Below are 22,060 nucleotides of genomic sequence, written 5' to 3'. Positions count from 1 at the left end.
CTTCCCTCACAAGTAAATCTAAAGGGAGTACCTCAACATGCAATTAATGCTGCTTAAGGGTTGGGTTCTACTAAGGAGCATGGCAAATGGATGTTAATTTTCTAGGAATTTAGAGAAGACAGCAACAAGAAGTACAGAGTTTCTTCATGTTTTATGTGTATTACTCCACTGCCTGAATTGCATGAACAAATGCATTACTAAATACACCAAATTATGTGTATTCCTATGAGCCATGCAGGATGTTGGAAATAAGATTGAATCTGTAACGGAAAGACTTAATCTAGTTTGATACTGATGGCTTAACTTTGTCAGGCACAAAGGTTTAATTTGCACAGTTTTTTGTGGATCAGAAACAGAGAAAACAGTCCTAAATTACAACAACCAACAGATCAATTTAAACTGCTTGCATTTGGTGTAATTTTGTTAGTAGGTGACACCATATTTCAAACATCTTCACAAATTCAGAAATCTTAAGTTTTACCATGTATCTCATCTTGGAAAGAAAGTCAGCTGTTCCAAGTTATGGCGCAATTAGGGAGTATTTCCTGCTGTATGAGCATTAGTAACGCTGTTTAAAATGGCCCTTTGGCATTGCAGGTCTGCCATGTACTTTCAGAGTCACTGTTAGGTGCATTTCATTATTTCTGCTGGCCATGCAGATCAGCTGTTGGGCTGGTTCTTTGTTGATGATAGGTAGAGAATTATTCTGCTAAACTGAGTTTTTGAGATTACTGCAAGGTTGATTTGGCCTCCAGAATTTAATAATGGTAAACACTTAAACAGGGGAGGGGTGAAGTTGCTGAAAAGATACATGTTCTAGTCATAATAAATCAGGAGCTGTATTTTGCATGTCTGAAAATCCAGTTTGAATGAATATTCCATGCATGTGGTAGAAACAGCTTTTAGTAAATACAGATTGAAACATACTGTTTGTAGAAATCCATCTTCACAACATGAAGAGGCAACCAGTGTGTTTGAGATTTAATTTTGTCTGACTCTCACGAACACAGTGTTTCTCATGTTGCTTAAAAGAAAAGATGCAATTCCTGTTGTGGCTGAGGTAGTGTCTGTTTTATATACTCACACAATTAGTTTGAAATTAGAATGAGTATTCAGCTACCAGACCTGAGGTTGAGAACCTTTTGTTTCTGGATTCATTCTTGAGGGTGGGAGGGAAGGGACCCATACTGACATCCCTCTGTGTCCCCCAAGGATCATCGTCTTCGTTTCTCTTTGGCTCTGGGCCTCCAGCGCCTGCTGCTGGCCCAGCCTTTGGCGCCAGTCAGTTATCAGCGTTCGGCCCCAGCCCAGGCTCCGGCCAGCAAAGCGCTCCAAGTTTCGGATCGCTGTCCACAACGTTGTTTTCTGCTGGCTCCCCGCCTGCTCCTTCTGCCTTCGGCTCGGTGACGAGCAGCACTCAGCCCTCGGTGTTCGGACAGCAGGCAGCCCAGCAGCCAGCCTTTGGCTCTGGTACCCCCAGTGCTGGTGAGTGCCCACCATCCTCTTCCGGTTAAAGATTATATACTTGATTTTATTCTTCATGAAGTGCACCATGAATTATATGGAGAAAGACAACTGTGGCCTTGTATGTGTGTTTAAATATAGGAATTGCCGTCCATAATAATAATAATGGATAGAGGGTTGTCGTTTATGTCCCAGTCCTAATTGTAGAGACACAGTGTGCCACAGGTATCCAGCTTCACAGTAAAGCCTTCTCCACAAGAGACTTAGGTGACATGGAGGTTGCAACTCTACAACTAAATTTTGAGCTTTATTTTCTTTAGAAACCTAATGATTAAAAGGAACTGTTGAAAACCACGGAGTAATCACTGGTAAGATTGTGTAAAACAAAAGAGCAGACACAGTGCAAAATTATTATTTTTTGATTTGAGAATCGAATCAATACTTTTCTTTTATAAAATACAGTCAGAATTGTTTGAGGGTTTTTAAGCATTTATGGGTTAAGACTGTATTAAGATCTTTTTACTAATGAAGTATAAAATGCCATGGGAAAGGGGCAGAGAATGACCTTGTAACTTAAGAAAGACGTGTTCCATACTAGTAATAATTAAAAAAAAAAAAGTGCCAGAATGTCTGTTTGATATCATATCAAATACTGAAAGGGAAAAGCCTCCTTGTTTCCTATCAGAAGTTGTACAAAATAGCCTCCATTAAAAGTAGCTGATATTTTTGTACTAATCAGTAGATTAGTACAAGCAGATTAGTGCACAACACATTACTCAGTTGATCTTTCATTAATCAGATAGCATTTCAAAGGTAAAGTCCTGTCTGGATTTTCTGTATTACTTATTAGTTTACTTTGATGATTGGAATGTTTAGGGTTTTTTCAGACAAGGTACTGCTGGCACATAAAAGGAAAGGAAGTCCCCTTTGCATGAACACAGGAAAGTTTACCTGAATATAAATTTACAATTTAAGACTTGATTAATAAACTTTAGTATGCACAGGTATAAATCTAATGGTGGCATGGAAGCTAGCAAGCAATTAATTATCAGTGTGCCAACACTTTAAAAATTCCTTATTCTGTGTGAGTGGATGGATGGGCAGAGTCCAGTAGGATGAACTTCAATAAGTCCAAGTGCCCAGTCCTGCACTTTGGCCACAATGACCCCCCTGCAGCGTTATGGGCTGGGGATGGTGTGGCTGGACAGTGCCCAGGCAGAAAGGACCTGGGGGTACTGCTGGGCAGCTTCTGGACACGAGCCAGCAGTGTGCCCTGGTGACCAAGAAGGCCAATGGCATCCTGGCCTGTATCAGGAATAGTGTGGGCAGCAGGAGCAGGGGGGTCATTCTGCCCCTGTGCCCAGCACTGGTGAGGGCACACCTCGAGTGCTGTGTCCAGTTCTGGGTCCCTCACTTTGGGAAGGACATTGAGACACTGGAGCATGTCCAGAGGGGGCAACGAGGCTGGTGAGGGGCTGGGAACACAAGCCCTGTGAGGAATGACTGAGGGAGCTGGGGGTGTTTAGCCTGGAGAAAAGGAGACTCAGGGGTGACCTTGTCACTCCCTACAACTCCCTGAAAGGTGGTTGCAGTCAGGTGGGGGTTGGTCTCTTTCTCCAGGCAGCAGCTGACAGAATGAGAGGACACAGCCTTAAGCTGTGCCAAGGGAAATATAGGTTGGATATTAGGAGAAAGTTTTTTATGGAAGGCATGATAAAGTACTGGAATGGTCTGCCCGGGGAGGTGGTGGAGTCACCGTCCCTGGATGTGTTTAGAAAAAGACTGGATGTGGCACTCAGTGCCATGGTTTAGTTGAGGTGTTAGGGCATGGCCCAGTGATCTTGAAGGTCTCTTCCAACCTAGTCATTCTGTGAATTCTATGAAATCAGTAAACTGTTTCTGTAGTAATCTGACACTTCTGCTGCACCCCCCCAACTTTTTCATCTTGAGCAACCTGTAAAACCTGGGGAAGAACATGAGGATTTTGCTGAAAAGGATGAACTTTAATTTCACCTTTCTTACTTCCTTCTGCTTCCACCCCATCTTCCCAGGTTCTGTATTCCAGTTTGGAAGTAATACTACTAATTTCAGCTTTCCAAATAACCCAGGAGTATTCACTTTTGGTGCAAATCCTCCTGCATCAGCAGCTCCTGCACCACCTTCTGGCACTTCAGGATTTTCATTCAACCAGCCTCCAACATTTACAATGGGGTAAGAGACCGTATCAGAATTTCCCTTGAGCTTTGGGTAATATCATTGGACAGTGTTCAGCCTCTACTACTGTTAAATCATGAGGTGTTCAGATGAACCTCAGAGTTTGAAACTAAATTTGGCATCCTTCCTTTTATTAGCCTGACTGGCTAACTAAGCACCGCTATCTGTAAAGGAGCCTAGCGGTCAGGAATGTCACCCATCAACACATGTGAGATTGTCTTGTTCTTGAAAGGTAGAACCCGTATCCAGCCATTATGCTGCTGCTTACCTTCTGAATAAGAGAGAGATTTAATTGGTTTCTGGAAGTCTTTTCGTCCTGTTCGTCATTTGCTGCTTGTTGCCAGCTGGTAACTAGTGAGACAAGACTATGAAACAGTTGTTCTGGAATATCTACTCAGTGCTGCTACTGAATTTTCAGCTACACTGTCCTAAACTCTGAACTACTAATTTCTTTTAATAGGACTAATGGGAAAAATGCTTTCTCTGCCTCTGGACCTTCAGTTGCTGGTCGGAAGATAAAGACTGCAGTTAGACGTAGAAAGTAAACGCCTGATCGGTAAAGCATCAAAAACATTGGAAGCAGCTACTATCCTGAAATGTTCAGCTACTATCCTGAGATGTTCAGCTACTACCCTGAATTGTTGAGTTACTGGGATTGTACCTCACGCTGGCTTGTTGGAAGTCAGATCTGCCTAAAGGAATATAAAACTTAGCTTTCCTGTCCTTCCCTCCCCTCTCCCCGTTACGTTTTTTTGGTAGCAAGTAAAGTTGGCAACAAGGCTGTTCTCAAGCAAAAGTCTCAAGTTACTTCTTTCACTGACTCGGCATGGTCTGGCTGTAGCCCTGAGTAGAGCCTGCACAGTGAATGGCTTGTCGATACCTCTTCATCCGCACCACTGCGTGCGCTCATCCGCGTTTACTGACGCCTCGAAATTGTAATTATAGCAGCGAGGGATGCTGTATAGAGTAGAGAATGTTGATAACGAATGATTTCTATGCTGAGTTTGTGCTGGTGTATGTGTGAAGTGAGTGAGTTTGGGTGTATTGTGCACTAAAATTTTCTGATAGGGGAAGATTGATTAAAGGATGATCCATGCTAAGGACTTGTTAGATCTGTAGTTCTTCATTTAATAATTATATGCTATTTCTATATTTTCATTCTTACAGCCCTTTATCACCTGTCTCGCCTTGTTATTTTATTATGAAACGTGTAAATACAATTTTGTTTCTCTATGTACTTTTTTGGCATAACAAATCTGTGAAATGGAAATTTTAATTTTGTGTGTTACAGCCATTTTTGTTTAGTATTGTCTCAGATTTTATGTAAATCCCATTATTCAAAGTTGCCTAAATCCATTTAGAAAATCTTTAAAATTGGGAATTCTTAAAGTAAGTTTATTGGCTTTTCTGATCCATTTTTGTTTGGACCAAAAACCAGTATTGTACAAAGTATTAAGTATATATTTTTATATTTACTGAAATGGACTGTGGTGACTTTGGATAATAAGGAAAAGTTTAATATTAAAGCCATGTTTATTACAGTATAATTAACATGTTAAACCATGGGATAAATGCCATCAATAAAAACTGCGAAATATTACCTGGCAATTCTAACTCTCTGTAAAGGCATCCCCAGCTGTAACTGTAGGAGGTGGTTCCCTCAGCCTGAGCAATGTCTTGTGCTTTCTTCAACCTCTGCTTTTTCACATTGACTTTAGAGGATCTTAAATTTAGAAGTCTCCTGTTAGGAAGGAGAATTTTATTGTAGGCTGAAGCTTGGAGCAGCTTGTCAATGTGTCAGCTGACTGCAGCTAATTTTTTTGTGATGCTATTAAAGAAACCCAACCCAGTGTTTATAAACACTCACCACTGTTCTAACTGAAGACTGGAAATGAGTAATAGGGGGTGGGCACTTCTGTAGCAGTTACAGGAACTTCTTGGAGAACAGAAATTATTCTAGTAAAATCAGAGGAAATGCTTGTTTATCTGTGGACCCACAGCTGAATTTGTAGCAAGTCACAGCAGTCTATCTCTGCCTCAGACATGAATTCTTCTCTCAGCTAGAAGGGCAGAGACCTGCATCACTGTCAGTGGTGTAAATGTCTTCAGAGGCACTGCTGGGGCCTTGGCTGGCACTTCTGCCATGCCTCCCAGCAGTGCTCGCTGCTCCTGCAGGTGCTGCTGGTACGAGGTGAGATGCCTTTCAAGCACAAGCTGGACGTGACAAGAGGGCAAAGGCTAACTGCTCTTTTCAGGTGCAGGGCCCCAATCTCTTTCTCTAGAAACAGAAAATGCTCAGAAACTCGACTTTGAAAACACACACACACTGCCACTGCTATTCAGGCAGTCAGATCATGCCACTGTAGCCATGAAAGGATCACTGCAATTACCCGTTTCCAGATGTCTACATGTGAAAAATGCCACAGATTTCCACCTTCTCCCCCTTAGCCCTAAATCACCTGCCAAGCACTTGTCCTTCCAGCAGAAACAAGCCACATCTGGGACGCACCTTGCATGAGACAAACTGAAAGCCAGCCAGCAGCACAATGTATACATATTTCTGTGGACAGGCTCTCTGTTCTTGCATTGCAATTGTTTTCTGAACCTGCTGTGATAAGGGTGGTATTCTTCTGCAGGGTAAGACATACCTTCCTGTAAACCAGAAGTGGTAGTAATAAAGTTTTAGCCAGCAGTGTCGCTTTTCCCTTCCTCCCCCAGCCCCTGCTTTTGAATCCTAGTTTTTAGGTCACTGCTACAGTGAAGAGAAAAAAAGTTCTTGTTGTGAATAGGCAAAAATTACCCTAGAAAGGATTTTAAGTTGGTTCTGATAGCTTTAGCTTTCATCAGGCTGATCACCATGCCTGACCTCAGTGCTTAAGTCTTTGAAAGAATGGAGCACAAGCCCTGTCAGGAGCAGCTGAGGGCAGTGGGAGTGTTCAGCCTGGAGAAAAAGAGGAGCAGGGAGTGGGGGGAAGTTGGTCTCTCATCCTAGGTAAGAAGTGGCAGGACAAGAAAATGGCTTCAAGTTGGTGTCAGGAGGTGTTGACTGGATGTAAGGGGAAAAAACATTAATGGAAAGGGCTGTCAAGCATTGGAAGAGGCTGTCCATGTAAGTAGTAGGATCACCACCCCTGGCAGTATTCAAAAATGATTAAGCAAGGGCTCTAACAACTTCTAACCCAGACAACTTTTTTTTCCTTTACTTCAAAAATAAATATTTAAAAGTAGTTATCTAAAAAGTTAGTGACCTCATTCTGGATACGTAATCAACGGCAAAATGTCACTCTGCAACTATAAGCACGGGATCTAGTCCTGAATCATCATTCCAAATGAAAACTGAAATGCATGCACAGTACAGTCATACACAAAGAACACAATTTGTCCAACAAAAATACTGCAGCATATGAACACATTCCTGATTAAGTTATTACACCTGGAAACAAGAGCGATAACCGAGCTGTCAAACATTTCTACTGTCACCCAAGCCCTGGTGCAAAACTGAAGGCAGGGCGAGAACTGCAGCCACTGAGCAGCACGTTAAGTCTCTAAGAGAGGAACATGACAAAAACTGTGATTGAAGAGTTCCAGACTCTGACTTAAGAGTTCAGTAAAACACTAATACCGCTCACATTAATTTCCTGAGATACTAGTAACATGAGAATAAATGAATCATCGAAGCGATATAGTCATGCAAAATATTAGGTTTCTTTATTCAGTATTTAAGTTATTCTGAATATACAAACAATTAGACAGAATGATAAAGTGAAATAACCAGTATTTGTACTTCTGCAGATTTACACCCATAACACATTTCAGTTAATGTTTTCTGCATGCTCCTGAAACATTCACTTCTGCTCTGCATTATATGCAAGAAATAGACAAGTGCTTTCACTCCAAACAGAAGCAAAAAAATTACCTTTCATTAGCATGGTCTGTACTGTTGCTGGCTCCAAATTATTTACACACACCAGATCACTAACACTGCAGTGTAACATACCCTTCCCAGAGGAAAAAGCAGCTATTGTTTCACTTCTTCATTAGCTTGGACAAGTGAAGTAAGTGACAGTGCTTGAGACAATCATGCAAAAAAACTTTTCACATCAATGTTGTGAGAAAATACTTAAAGGTGAGGAAATATGATCTGTGAAGCAATAATAAAAGACACTGATAAACACTGCTGATCTCTCTAAATACATGGCAATTTAATTAACATCATTTGCCTTGCTGTCTAATACTGCAGGTTTCTTCCCCCTTATCCTTTGACAGGCAACTGCCTGGAAAAGAACTTCATTTTCTAGTTATCAGCCAACATCCAAAACTGTAGGAGCAATGTTTCTTTTAAGGTGGCATATTCTTGCGGATCTGCTTTCCACAGCTCCTTTTTGCAATTAAAGGTTTTGTCTCATCAGTCAGAGGTTAATACTCCTGGATTTAATTTGTATTTTCTCTCACAAACTTCTTTGGCGTCTATGAAAACTCCAATACTTTGAAGGCAGTTGCTGGCATCATACAGGAACCATACATTTTGTTTAGCTTCTGAATCAGTTCCTATTTAAATTAGGGCTAAAGATTCCAACAGACACCTCAATTTCAGTCCTGGGATAGGTCTTTATTCACTGGGGCTTGGAGGGGATGTTCAGAACCAGTCCGTAAATCCCAGTTTTTGGTATCATCTGACTCCATTCCTTCTGACCACAATAGTTCCTGCTACAATATCATAGGCGGTTCTGTTATGCTGGAAAAACAGCAGTGTAATGAACGCAGGAAAAAATGATGCAATAGAAAAATTCTTGATCAAAGCTCGTACTGTGGACCTGAAATCAGAATAGAACATTCAGTGCCTTACTTCACTTTTCTGCTTACATTAGTAAACTTCCAAGTTTAGTGCCCAAATTTTGCACAGCACAGAAGTTGAGCTCTAGAGATTTAACCACCAACCCTGAAAAATACTCCATGTGACCGAATAATTACCATTTTATTCTTAGATCACAGAATCCGACAATAGCTGTTGCAGTCTAATTATTGCAAAGGTCAACTATAAAGCAACAGTGAACTTCCTTCCAAATCCCACACTTTGGACACTGTAAACCTGAACACAATGAGACTGAGCCAGGAGCACTTACGTTGTCATGCTGACATTGGAAGATGGAATGACTAACACACGGCTGGGTGCAATAAGTACGGAAGTTTCACACGTCACAACTCGCAGTCCAAGTAAGAATTTTCCTGGGGTTGCTCCACCTGCTCCCCAAATACAGATTATCTGTGAAAGAAAGGTTATTTTAATTCCACACACTACAGTGTTGTTGACAGGTCTCCCAAACTTGGTTATCCTCAGGACTATGTGAATGTCATAAGCTTCACCATAATCCAAAATACCGTTAAGAGGATTTACTTTATTGGCCAATGATAACATTACTTTTTAAAACCGTTTCTTCAACAACTCACAACTATTAATTACAGGGGTTAATGTTCATGAGTAGTTACCTCATAAAAGCAGACTAATAACCTGTAGATGAGAGCTACTATCATCATTTTCTGCAAATCTTCCATGGACGTATCTTCATCTATTTCTTCTATGATGTAATGCATGGCAAATTTAGAGATGTCCCTGTACAAAATAAAACTGAACTTTAAAACCACACTTATTCCAATACTGGTGTTACCCCTTTCATACCAGAATTCACTCCCTCCGTTCTGGTATTAGAGAACAAAAGCTCCTTGCCCTCTCTGATACTAAACAAGCCATTAAAATTCAGAACACTGTTTCATTCTGAGTTACTGCCTAGTTTGTTTTGTCTTTTTCATTAGGAAAAGATCATTCTTTATTACCACTTTTGCACAATGGTGTCCCTGGGTAGTGAGCTGCAGAATTGTTCTGGAAATTCTCACACTTCTTGGGAGGTAATCAGATTCTGCACATAATCATCTAACTTGATACAAATGGAAGGCATCCAAGTACCTTCTTACACAAACAAGGAAAAAGAAAAGGGCACTCTTTACGAATGCAAGGGAGAAGCTGGCAGTCTCCCTAAGAAATCAGGGGAGCCCTATATCCTCCTCTGCATGATCAGGGTTCTCATCAGGGTTTCTCATTCCTTACGGCTCACCATACCTCTCCAGAGGCACCCTGGTATGCAATAGGAGAATTCAAACATAAAGCAATTGAAACCTTATGGGTTTCAGCCTAACAGAGCTACACAAAGCATCCATTTGGAGTTAATGGCGTGTTTTCATAAGATAAACTCCACAGACGTAACATTCTTATCTGATACCTGGAAGGGTTATACTTGCAACACACTAAGGCAAGAATTTTTCACTCAGGCATCTAATTAAGGCTCACACAGAACTGTGCAGTCCTACTTTGAAACAGTCCATTTGTGCTACTTGCCCTCCTTTTTATTCAGACTTGAGGACTGGAAAAAACCCAAAACAACCCAGGAATTAAAAAACCAATGTAGCACAACCTGCATTTCCCTTCAATACAGCTTTGGCCTGAAGTGTCTTTCTTGAGCTTGTCAGGGCCTGTGTTTTCCATGACAATTCAGCCTAACCCCAAGCACACCATGTCTCTCAAGCAGAAAACCCCCCAGAACATTTCTCTGAAGTTCACTGTAAGCAACTGTCTCACAAAACTATTAATACTGAAAATGCTGTAAATTACTCTTTCATCACTTTACAGCAGCAATATACATATAGTTGTTCCCCATCTTCCCAGTGCTTCACTTTGTATCATTCTCCACCTACTAAAGGCAAAATGGAAACACAAGCTGTCAGGTTACAGGTGGTGGGATCTGGCCACTAAACAGAAATGAACGTTCGGCATTTTAATTGCTGCTTATCTCAACAAAACCCAGCAATCATTTACATCTACGTATTTATTGTTTTGGATTTGACCTCTTCCACACCCCTTTCAAGCCGCAGGTGAAGCTCTGGAAGATGTTATCTGTGTATCTGTTATCACTTTACAGTCAGGCAACGTTTGGATGGTTCCTGAGCAGAAAGCCTGGGTTCCAAAATGTGTTCTAAAATTATCGACTACACCAAGATCTCATCTCTTAATCAGACTGAAATATTTGACTACACTAACACAAAGCAGAATAAGTGAGTTAAGGAGGAAGATATCTACAGTTAAAGAAGCAGTTAAAAAAGAAGTGTTTGAGGTAAATTATTACATCTGCGTAGCAAAATGTGAAACAACGAATCTTTCAGTCTAGTGTACAGTTGGCACAATGCTTATTTGCACTTTTTAAGAAACCCAATTTACATCCAGTGAAGCCTGCAGTGTGGCAGTATTCCTAGAACCAGGCTGTATTTTCAAAGTACATCCATATCTGATCTGCTTGATCAGATTTTTTTTTTTTTTTTGTGGTGGTTAGCATTGTTTAGGTCAGAAATCTAAAACACAGCACCACAGAAGATGCTATACAGAAAATTAACTTAATCCCAGCCAGATCTAGTACATTTTGAAGCCTGTATAAAAAGTTTGTCATATGTTTTTAATTTGAAAATCCAAAAGAACTTTTTAGTAATCTTGCTATTTCCCCCCTCCATAAACGTGCAAGTCTAATCTTTCCTTAGTAGTGATTTGTGAGCCTACATTCCAGTACAAATTCTGTTTTTCCATTCACTGACCTAAAATCAGGATGTATTCACAATGAAGTTAGCCTAGTGGTGCTTTTCCTCAACTTCTGTCATTCATTTAACGATATCATATGCAAAAACATACCACAAATACAACCTGACACCTCAAAGAGTATGAAAAGCTTAAAGCTGTATGTAACAAAGCTTTAAATTGTTCAACTTACTTTATTCCACTGAGGTGCATAATACTTAAAATGATGGTTGCCTTTATAAAGAACAGAATAAAAAAATCCACCATCTCTGCTATGAACCTGTGTGCCAGTGAAGGGATAAGGAACTCCCGACCTGCAACAGAAATAGTTCACATTACCCAGATTTTACTGCACTAACACAAAGTTCACACTAAAGTAAAACCCACATTAATCTCCCTACAAGAACATAATCAAGAGCTCTGCTCACATGTTCTTTGAGAAAACTTCTAAAAATATATGCATAAAAAATAATCTGAATTGTTTAAGTTGAATTAGAAGAAGCTTCTTGAAGAACTTTAACTGTTTCAGAACCAAGTCTCTCATAATTAGGATCACAGGCAAAATCACACCCTGCTTAAGTACACTGAAGAGGCATCAGTTTTTGTGTTCTTTTGTTTAGAATAATGTCATAGAGAACAGAGTTGTGCAAATCTGAGAGGTCAGATTTAAAAGAAAATCAGATCCTCAGCACCAAGGCTTCTGTGTATACCAAGTTCTCAGAGTAAAACACAGCCTATTTTATCTCCCTCAAATACAAACAGGAATGGATGAAAATATCAGTCATACTTGACATAAACACTTTTACACATTACTTTTAATAAAACACAGCATACTGCTCTACCCCCAGCCAGGAAACATAACATATTCTCCTATTTAATTTGCCACATGCAAAAATGGACACAAAGTAAGGAGTCACAAGCTTTTACTACTCAGGTGATTTAAGCAGAGAAAACATTAAAGAGTGTCTTAGAAAGTTTCCAAGAAATAGTGTTGCAAAAGAATTTCATCTGGACCCAGCTACTCCTCTGTTTTCCAAAGGGCAAACATGACTCTCACATGAAACATGCAATGACTCACATGAAAACTTCACTTAGAAATGCCCTTCCACTACCAGATGGAACCTGCGGAAACAGCAACTGGTTTTGTTACTGTTTCTGAGAATACTTATCCCTGCACAGAGTAAGGACAAAAGAGGAAAGAAAAGCACATCACTCTCTAGTCTCAAAAATCATCATCAAATTTAATTTAGAATAAGCCTCCCCAGTTCAGCTGCTAAGACTGATGCAACCAGCCATGGCCCTGTGAGCTGTGAAAGCCAAGCCAAAGCCCACAGCACTTTTACACGGGGTAAGAAGAATCAGGCAGAGATCAGGTAAGAGCCAGCTCTTATTTAACAACCTGGGTTTATACAGCTTTGTTTCATACCTGCTGCACTGATCACTGCATCGACAGTATCAGGTAGCCTGGTTTTAGGTAGCAGGGGGCCACAAAGAAGCTGCTGAAGCTTCCCACCGTGCCCAACAGAGCCAAAGGCTGATGGCTCCAAAGATGGACACGCTGCTGGCCAAAACTGGGCCACTGAGGGAGGCTGGCAATGCCGCTGTGACGACATATTTAAGAAGAAAATCAAAACAAACTAATGTGTTTTGCTTCTACTTAGAAAAGAGGAGGAGGTGAGAATATGTGAGGGAAACAACATGGAGACACCAAGGTCAGTGGAGAAGGAGGGCAGGAGGTGCTCCAGGTGCCAGAGCAGAGATTCCTCTGCAGGCCATGGTGAGGACCATGGTGAAGCAGCTGTGCCCCTGCAGCCCATGGGGATCCACAGGGGATGCAGAGATCCACCCACAGACCAGGGGGGAGGTGCCCATGCCAGAGCAGGTGGATGCCTGGAGGAGGATGTGAACCTGTGGAGAGAGGGAGTCCCTGCATCCAGGCTGGAGCAGCCTGTCCTTGGAAGACTGCATCCCATGGAAATAGAGACCCATGTTGCAGCAGTTTTGGGAGGAGTGTCTGCCTGTGGCAGGGATTCACGTTTGCAGTAAGTGTGGTTTGGCTGCTGCTCCTGAGAGTGGACCCACCCTGGGAAGTTCACAGAGAACTGTCTCCTGTGGGACCAACCCCACAGTGTGACAGGGGAAGGACTCCTCTTCCAGAGCAGTGGAACAAAATCTCAGTGATGAACTGACCAAAACCCTCAAGCCCTATTTCCCTGCACTGTCAGTGGGAAGGAGGGAGGGCCTGGGGGTGAAATGATGTTCTACAGGCTTATTTTACTTCTCATTATCCTCCTCTGATTCTGTTAGAAATAAATTTCATTTTGCAATGTAAGTTGAGCCTGTTTTTCCCTTGAAACAGTCCTCCTTGTCCTTATCTCACTCAAGAAGGCTTCTTTTACTTTTTCTTTTTCCTCTCCTTTGCCCAGCTGTGGCAGGGGAGGGTGAGCGAGTGACTCTCGTGGGTACCTGGATTTGGGCCAGTGTCAAACAATGACATGTATAATACTAAAATGGATTCCACTGCCATTGTCAATGCCTGCCCAAGTTCTCTATTAAATTCTAATTAGAGATCCTTCAACTAAGGCAGGAGGGAACATAGCCAGTCTCCTCATGCTGGCTTGAGCACACAGCAGCAGATGAAAGCTTTCATCTGCTCTGTCAAAAGCAGCATGTTTGTTGAAGTTGGTGGAAGAGACCGATTTATTCACCATTGAATAAATTAAATTACTACCTAAAGAAGAAGCTACATGGGGCTAGGAAAATAAGTATTCAAATTATGTTTAACTCCATCATATTATGAAACCTTGGCAACCCTTAGATTCTGGAAGATTTACATTGCAGTGATTTAAGCACATCGTATCAGAAATCCACTCTTTTGCCAAGGGTTACTATTTTTTCAGCAAGGACAGCCAATTTCAACATCCACCCAGCTCAACGTCTAGGATATTACATCCACACAGTGCTTAAGAGGAGTTTGCACCCGTCAGCCACAGGGCAGCTGGGACTTGGATGCACCTTTTGCCCTACTGTTCCCAGCGGATGAGCAGTAATCTCCTGCAGTAAAGCAGGGAGGGACCAGGCAAGGAAGTGTCTTAAATCATGGTGACTGTCCACAAAGAGCCTGTCACTGCCCAGGGTGCTGTTAAGTTTTGCTGCTCTGACACACACCTGCAAGCAGCCTGAAGAGGCAGAGGCAGTTAACAATCCCACTTTTTGACGTTCCAGTTTGAAATGTGCAACATTAACATAACCTGTCACTTATTTCAGCTTACGTAAGTACATGGGCTGTAAACTGCACTGGCACAGGGACAGATACGTGACCTGCCCTGCCTCGCCTCGCTGCTGTGTGGCAATAATCTACAGCAGGGAAGAAGGAGCCATAATCACTTTAGCTGTTCCAGATATATCCATCTGCAATCTGAAGCCAAGGCATCAGCACAGCAGTCTTTGTTTACAACTGCACTGTATCGCTGCATCACATACCCAGTCTCCTCAAGAAGGCCAAATGTGTTGTAACAGTATGCAATATGCAGAATAACCATGTTCAGCAGCATTAAGTGTTATTCATGCCCTAAATAATCTTTAACATATGGAATTAGCTCCTGAAAAGAAATTTCAAGGATCACTTCAGCCTAGCCTTTGTCCAACTCTCCCTTTAATGACTGGTAATATCAGTTCATAACCAAACTGTAACAGAATCAGGGCATAATTACAGAAAATACTATTTTGTGTCCTAACCATGTTTAAAAAAAAAATCTACTTAAAAACGTAAGAAAGAAACAAGCCCAGAGGCTAGGCTCTCTTCCCTTGAAAATAAGGGAAAAGGATCGAAATACATCTTCCACACACATGGGGCCACTAAGCTTATAAATAATGTCACAGATCAGCAATGTCGTACTTTGTCCTGCAGAGAGAAAAGAGCTCTGGCTTTTTTCCAAAATCTGTCAGCAGTGCTCTCCTCCACAATTCCCTACCATTGCTCACAGCAGTACGAACATTCAAGGAATGTGACCGAGGCACTCCTCGACTTGTGAGGAGTTGTTGCTTCTCCAGGTTTTACCTCTCATGTGATCAGAATGAGTTTGCTTCCTTCCCGAGAAATATAAACAGAAGGCCTGCTGTGCACCGCCTTCCATGTTTACAGCTGCAACAGACGATTGTTTATCTCGGGTCCCACTGCCCAAGCTTGATCAACACCAGCATGTTTTCACTTCTCCGCTTCATCGAAATGATTTTATTTGAGCACCAAGAGCTCACTAAAACAGGCAAAGTTAGCTTAGATTTCATAATCCAAATAGGCTACTTACAAAGCTAGATGCATTACAAGCCTGTGACCACAAGAATAAGTTCCAGTGGAAAAAAAAATTAACTCCTTCGTATGCACGAAAACATCTTAAGTTCTGGAGCTGTATATGCAAGTCAATCCCCCCAGACCTGCTTACGCATCAAGTTCTGGATTTACAACCTCAGTATTAGGCTGTCACCCTGTATCCAAACTTGTTTATGGACCGAGTTCTGGACTTAGGACCTCGGTGCGAGGACTGTCACCGTGTGTCACAAGGCACAGCCACATGCCGGGGCCGCAGCCAACGGAAGCGCAGCGACTCCCAACGTCGCACAGCCCGGCTTCCCTCTCCAGATCCCGCTTCCCGGAGCTGCGGCTCTCCCCAGGCTCCTCTGTCTCCCCAGGCCCGGCCCGGCCCGCACTCACCCGCCGGCCGCCCCGTGTCCCGGGAGGCGCCGCTGCCGCTGCCGGCGCTGCCGGCGGCCGCCCTGGGCAGGGGCGACACCGCGCCCGCCGCTCCCGGCCAGGCTGGGGCGGCAGCGCCGGGGGCGCGGGGCCCCGTCCCGGCGGAGGCCGCGTGTGCCGGCGGCGGAGCGAAGAGGTAGAAGGGGCTGTAGTAGGCAGCGGCGGCGGGCGGCGGCGGCTGCGCGGCGGCGGCGGCGGCGAGGAAGGCGGGCGGGCAGCCCTGCCAGCCCAGGTACCCGCAGTACGAGTCCCACAGCCACTGGTGTACGCGCCGCGCGTACTCCGCCGCGCTCAGTGGCTTCGTCCCGCCGCCCTCCGGAGGGGAGCGCGGCGGTGGCGAGGACGCGGCGTTGGCGTCGGCCGCCTCCTCTCCGGCGGCGCTGCCTCCCTCCGCCATCGCCGCCGCCGCCCCAGCGCCCGCCCGGCCGTGCTCCGCCACCTCCTCCATCGCGGCGGGCACTGAGCGATCACCGCGCGTGCGCCCGAGACGCGCCTCGCCTCTCCCACTTATCGCGGCGGAGTGGGGGGGAAGAGCCTGACAGAGAGAGCACTGCGCCAGCGGAGAAACGGGCTTCCCCCCCGCCTCGAGGTGGTATCGCCGCGCGCTGAGGCACAGGCGGCTGCCCCTGAGGTGCGGCCTGAGGAGCTGCTGCGGTGCGCAGGTTGTGCGGTTTTATTTTCCTGTATTAATGATGTGGGTTTTTTTTTTTTTTTCATCCTCTATCTTCCCCTTTTCATCTTTTTCCCTCTCACATATCATGTTCGTCCGCTGGAAAAAGAAACAAACCAAACAACCAAGCCCAACCAAACAAAACCACCCAAAGCAAAAACAAACAAGCCCCCACAAACAAAACCAAAACCAACGAACAAAAACCCCCCAAACAAACCCCCCCACAATCCACAGAATCATTTAGGTTGGAAAAGAGCTCTGTAGTCGAGTCCAGCCTGTGACTGAACATCACCGTGTCAGCCAGAGCAGGGCACTGAGTGCCACCTCCAGGCTGCCCTTAAACACCTCCAGGCACGGTGACCGCCACCTCCCTGGGCGCCCCTTTCCAATGTCTAACCACCCTTTCTGCGAAGAAATTCTTCCTAATGTCCAATCTGAAACTCTCGGGAGAAGAGGCTGACCCCGAGCGACAAGGTCACCCCTGAGCCGCCTCCATGCTAACACCCTCAGCTCCCTCAGCCGCTCCTCAAACGCTGAACAAGGAACCAGCAGCAAGTTTAAACACAGCTCTTCTAACTAACTTTTAGTCTTGAAGGTTTCTGTTCTGTTAAGCATCTCAACCAGACCAAGAGCTCTGTCTGACAGAGATGCTAACACAGCTCAATACAGAATTAACAAGTAATACATACTGTGGACCTGGAATGTTCCCCATGGTGAAGACAGCACAAGTCACAGCTGAACAAAACCAGAAGTTGCTCCCTCTCCCTGGTGAACTATTTTCCCATTTAACCTCAACTAATTTTTAAAAATGAAGTAATTTCATAACATCACAGAATCATAGAATGGCCTGGTTTGGAATGGACCTTAAAGATCCCTGCCCCATGGGCGGGGACAGCTTTCACTAGCCCAGGTGGCTCTAAAGCCCATCCAGCCTGGCCTTGAAGACTTCCAGGGGTGGGACATCCACAGCTTCTCTGGGCAACCTGTTCCACTCCCTCACCACCCTGACAGTGAAGAATTTTTCCCATGTATCTAACAGAAATTTCCACTCTTTCAGTCCCAGAAGTTTGAGTGGAGTGAGTCTCTAAGACAAGCTGAGATGAATTGCCTAAGTGATTATGAAATAGTGACACATACAATATAATGCAGTTATGTAAGGTGCTGGCACTCACTATGGTTTTAATTACACTGGCATGTTTTGTAACATAGACCTCGGTAAAATCAATATGGGTAAATGTTTAGGGAAACACATCAAGTTCTAGCATGATTAGGAAGGAAGAAAGGAGTAAAGATAGACATATGTATAGAGGAAAACATGGTTTCAAACCATCTATTAATTCCTAATAGAAAAAACTATTTTGGAAAACTGACAATAAATGTAATGTAACAAGACTTCTTTCCCTATAATATTTAATTTCTTCCTTCACGAGTTATAGCCTTTTTAATTTTTTTTTACCACAAACCCTTCGGGACCAAATAGTGTCTAGACTTTTTTTGTTTGTTTGTTTGGGTTTTTGTTGGTGGTTTTTTTTTTGTTGTTGTTGTTGTTCTTGGTTTTTTGTTGTTTGGTTTTTTGGTTTTTTTTTCTCTCTGTGGCCACAGGTTTTGAAAGCCAGAGCAGATCTTAAAGTACAATTACAAGATCTGAGATTTCATATAATGCTGCCAGTCACATATAAATTTTAGGCTTACCAGGAGCAGCATTACACAGACATAACCATAGTTAGAACTCACTATGAGATCATTCTGGATATTCAAGGTGAAACAGAATCACTGACAGCAGAGAGCAGGGGACTAACAGGTAACAATGTAATCTTTCCTCATGCCCAAATTTTTCAGTTATTAGTTTTTCATTCTTCTGCTTGAAAAAAATACCCCACAACTGACCCACAAATTCTGTGAGCATTCAGATTTTCTATTCTGGGACGCATATGACAGAGATGCTGTGACAACACAGCTTGCCAGTAGTGAGAAACTCTCAGCTCAGGCTTTTGATGACAGAGGGTCTTGTTTCAGTGCTGTGTCAGATTGCCACACAGGGCAGTATTTATAGTCTTCTGCAGAACCAATTCCTTGCTACATTGCTTCCTCTTGTGGGTGGGAAGCTCCTTGTACCAGCTGAGGAAAGTGAGTAGTTGAACGCCTGGGCAGTTAAATATGGTCTTCCCTAGAAATGAGATTTAGGTAAGAGGAAATGTTTTGAACGAGATCAAAAGAAGGAGGTAAGCACCTAGAAGCTGGTGTAATGACAATTAAGGTTTAAGGGGAATCTGGAATCTCACCTTAAGCTCTTTAAGTGTAGGTAATGCTGAAAAACCTGATCAGTCACTCTTGAGTGGGAAAACCTTCATGGTCAATCGGAGGTAATGAGCAGTGGTGTGCTGTAAATCTGGCTGTTGACATTGAACATGTGCTCATTTTTGATATGCCTTCCAGCACCTTGTTTTTAAGGGTTTTAAGCCACTTTTAAAACCAAGGAATCGCCGAAGCTTTGAAGTCCAGTTCTTTTCTTTGCTTGGGGGATAAAAGATCACATCTCCTGCATCATGCTGAAGTATTCCAATAATAGGAGCTCTTCTAAAGAGTCCTTGGATGAGAGTTGTTGGACATTAATCAACAACAAGCTCTTGTCATTGCAAAGTGGTTAATTATTGTTGGGCCCAGCAGCTACAATTCATGCTATTTAGACATTTGCTTCTGGTATTTATGATCATGTACAGAGGGAAATTAAATGCAAATGATGGTTAAAGAGATTCTTCATCACTGAAACTATACAGAGTCACTAAAGAATGAGAACCTTCCCCCTTGTTGAGGCAAGCAGATACAGAACACGAAATTTGAGCCAAAAAACATATCTATGCATTTACATAATGAAAAATGTTATACATTTAGTGTGGAAAATGGTACAACTTTCTCCCAAATTAAATTAATTTAGCCTTTCACTCTGAAACTGATCTGTCTCATCCATCTAAGGAACTTGAAGGAGAGATTGGCTCTAAAGCCTTACACAGTTGACTGTGGCAACTTCTTTCTAATAGATGCAACTCCAAGTGGAATACAGAGAAAACAGAAGCCTGGTGGTCACAGTTGATAAAAAGGCCATGGCAAATCAGCTGGAGAAAAAACAAAACAAAACAAAACAAAAAAACCCCACCAAATTTTTCCACTTTTATCTTAGGGTACCCAAGTTTTTTGTATGGTTGCTTGTTTGTTAGTACTGTCTGGTTTAGGAGTTGTGCTTAAACAAACACCTTTATTTGCCTTTTACCTTGGCCTTGTTTGAAGGAAGAGCAACAACAAAACAGCTTTACTCAGGAACATGGCACTGGGAAGTCTTATCAGTTACCTAACTCCCTTCTCTGTCACATTCCCTTCTCTTCCCAGGGAGGAAATATGGTGGTACCTCTGCTGAAGAAGCAGTGGGACTATGGCTTTGGAGAATAAGAGTTTGGTGGTCAGATGGGGTCCTCAGCATGCAGCAAGACCTAGGGAAGAAGGGTTAAACCTATGAAGTCACCACTGAGTTTTGGGTGGTGGAGTAGGGAATGGTCTCTGTTCTTCTACAAAAACTTCTGCCACACAAAAAGTTTTTGCAGGGTTATTTCAACCATAAAGACAGAGCAGGTTCTTGTCTTCTGGTATCAGAACATTCCTTGGGGAGCATTATTTATTATTTTTATCTAATAAGAGGGGGATTTTATCATAAGCCAGGGACCTGTTTATAGGCATCTTCAGAGAGCAGTAGCTACTTCTGGACAATATTTTCACAGCAACTGGGCCCAGATCACCTCCAAGAGGGAAACTGAATCTGCTTGTATGTTCTTGGTAACTGCTGTGCTTGCTAGCATATTGTGTAGTTGACTGAACCTTACCTCCATTTGTCTGAAAACTGTCTAATTTTGGAAGGAGCCCAGCAGAACAGCACACCAGGAGAGTGCACTAAGGGTGCACACTGAACTGAGCCCCTGAAGCATTCCAAATGGCCAAATGTTTGATCTCCAGGAAAGATATGTGAGGCACAGGGTGATGAACACACAGTGCAGTAACACTGAAGGAACTCCTGCAGATCCAGATACGTTGTGGATTCAGGAGTAAGAACAAAAATTACTTGTCTGCAAAATAACTATGGCACAGGGAAGCCTTAGCAAGCGCCTGATTTCCTAGCACATGGAAAAAATTTCTGGTTTTCAAACACACATTTGAAATTACTTACTCCTTTATCTTAAATTGCTCTGCTAAATGTTACTTTTAAATTCAGTCAGGTATTTTTTAAATTGGGAGACGCTTAGCAGCATTAAAAAAGAAAAAAGGAAAAGCAACCCAAAAGATCTATTTAATAATTGGTAACAAATATTCTTCCTCGTTCATCCCACTCAAACCTTTACCTTTCACCAAGATGACAATTTCAAGATCAAAGCAATATTAAGTGTTTTCACAGTGACCTTTAGAGGGCAGAATTCCCCCGCTCCATGCAAACAGCACTCAGGCCCTTTGCACAGGCTGCAGCCCGGCCGGCTGGGCTGGAGGCTCGCAAGGCCCGGCCGGGCTGTCCCTGCCGTCTGGCGGCTACGGGACGGTACTGCCGCCACGCTTCTACTTCCCTGCGCTCTCGGCAGCCGATATTCTGAACGACTAAGCGACAATCACAGAAAGCGCAAGGGCTGAGGTTGGCAGGGACCTCTGGAGTTCACCTGGCCCCTGCCCAAGCAGGGCCTCCTAGAGCCGGTTGTGCGGGGCCATGGCCATGGGACTTCTGAATTCTCCAAGGAGGGAGACTCCATCGCCTCTCTGAGCGACCTGTGTTAATGTTGGTCACTTGCACCTGAAAACAGTTTCTTGATAGACAGAGGGCATCTCCTGTGTTTCAGTGTGTGCCCATTGTCTCTGGTCCTGTCACTGGGCATCCCTGAAGAGAGCCTGGCTCCCTTCTCTTTGCGCCCTGTTCTATTTAAGAAAGTTTGACATCCATTGAAGCTTTTCATAGGAAAAAAAGCTCTTTACATTTAGACACAAATTTAAAACTCACCTTCCCTTTTACGTGTGTTTTACTGTCTGATTGACAGCATCTGTACTAGTGAATATTTGACCCATGCTGGTTTATAAAAATGAACTGGCTAATTACACCATACACATTTTTTGTGTAATGAACCAAATTCACTGTTTTCTGTTTTGGCAGTGGTATTGACTTTAGGGCATGACCACAATATTGGTGCAGTGTAACACAGAAACCAAGGGGTATATCTTGTGTGACAGCATGCAGTAAAAAAAAGAGATCAATGGGACCTGAGGGATGCTCAGCATTTAGCAGTTCATTCTTTGCCAGAATCAACCATCAAACACAAATCAG

The 22,060-nt window shown here is 43.2% G+C and overlaps 2 protein-coding genes across 5 annotated transcripts in view; one reads left to right on the top strand and one right to left on the bottom strand.

Annotated features, from left to right (window-relative positions):
* NUP153 (nucleoporin 153) overlaps window positions 1-5,278 on the top strand; it is a 44,088-nt gene extending 38,810 nt beyond the window's left edge. For all 4 annotated transcript variants that reach the window (XM_064424174.1, XM_064424164.1, XM_064424153.1 and 1 more), the window contains 3 exons: window positions 1,213-1,485; window positions 3,516-3,675; window positions 4,139-5,278. In XM_064424174.1, coding sequence (XP_064280244.1) covers window positions 1,213-1,485; window positions 3,516-3,675; window positions 4,139-4,223 — 518 coding nt within the window. In that variant the 3' untranslated portion in view covers window positions 4,224-5,278. The remainder of the gene's footprint in view (window positions 1-1,212; window positions 1,486-3,515; window positions 3,676-4,138) is intronic.
* A 2,083-nt stretch (window positions 5,279-7,361) lies between these two features.
* On the bottom strand, window positions 7,362-16,513 carry FAM8A1 (family with sequence similarity 8 member A1). Its single transcript, XM_064424188.1, has 5 exons — window positions 16,005-16,513; window positions 11,487-11,607; window positions 9,166-9,289; window positions 8,802-8,941; window positions 7,362-8,492 (listed from the first exon to the last, which is right to left on the bottom strand). Exons 1-5 carry the CDS (start codon window positions 16,489-16,491, stop codon window positions 8,348-8,350), a joined length of 1,017 nt encoding a protein of 338 aa, XP_064280258.1. The 5' UTR covers window positions 16,492-16,513; the 3' UTR covers window positions 7,362-8,347.
* Window positions 16,514-22,060: the final 5,547 nt, after the last annotated feature.

Source organism: Passer domesticus, chromosome 1, assembly GCF_036417665.1.
Source record: "Passer domesticus isolate bPasDom1 chromosome 1, bPasDom1.hap1, whole genome shotgun sequence".
NCBI lineage: Eukaryota > Metazoa > Chordata > Aves > Passeriformes > Passeridae > Passer > Passer domesticus.
The sequence above is the reverse complement of the archived record's forward strand: the minus strand, read 5'-3'. Positions and strand labels throughout refer to the sequence as shown.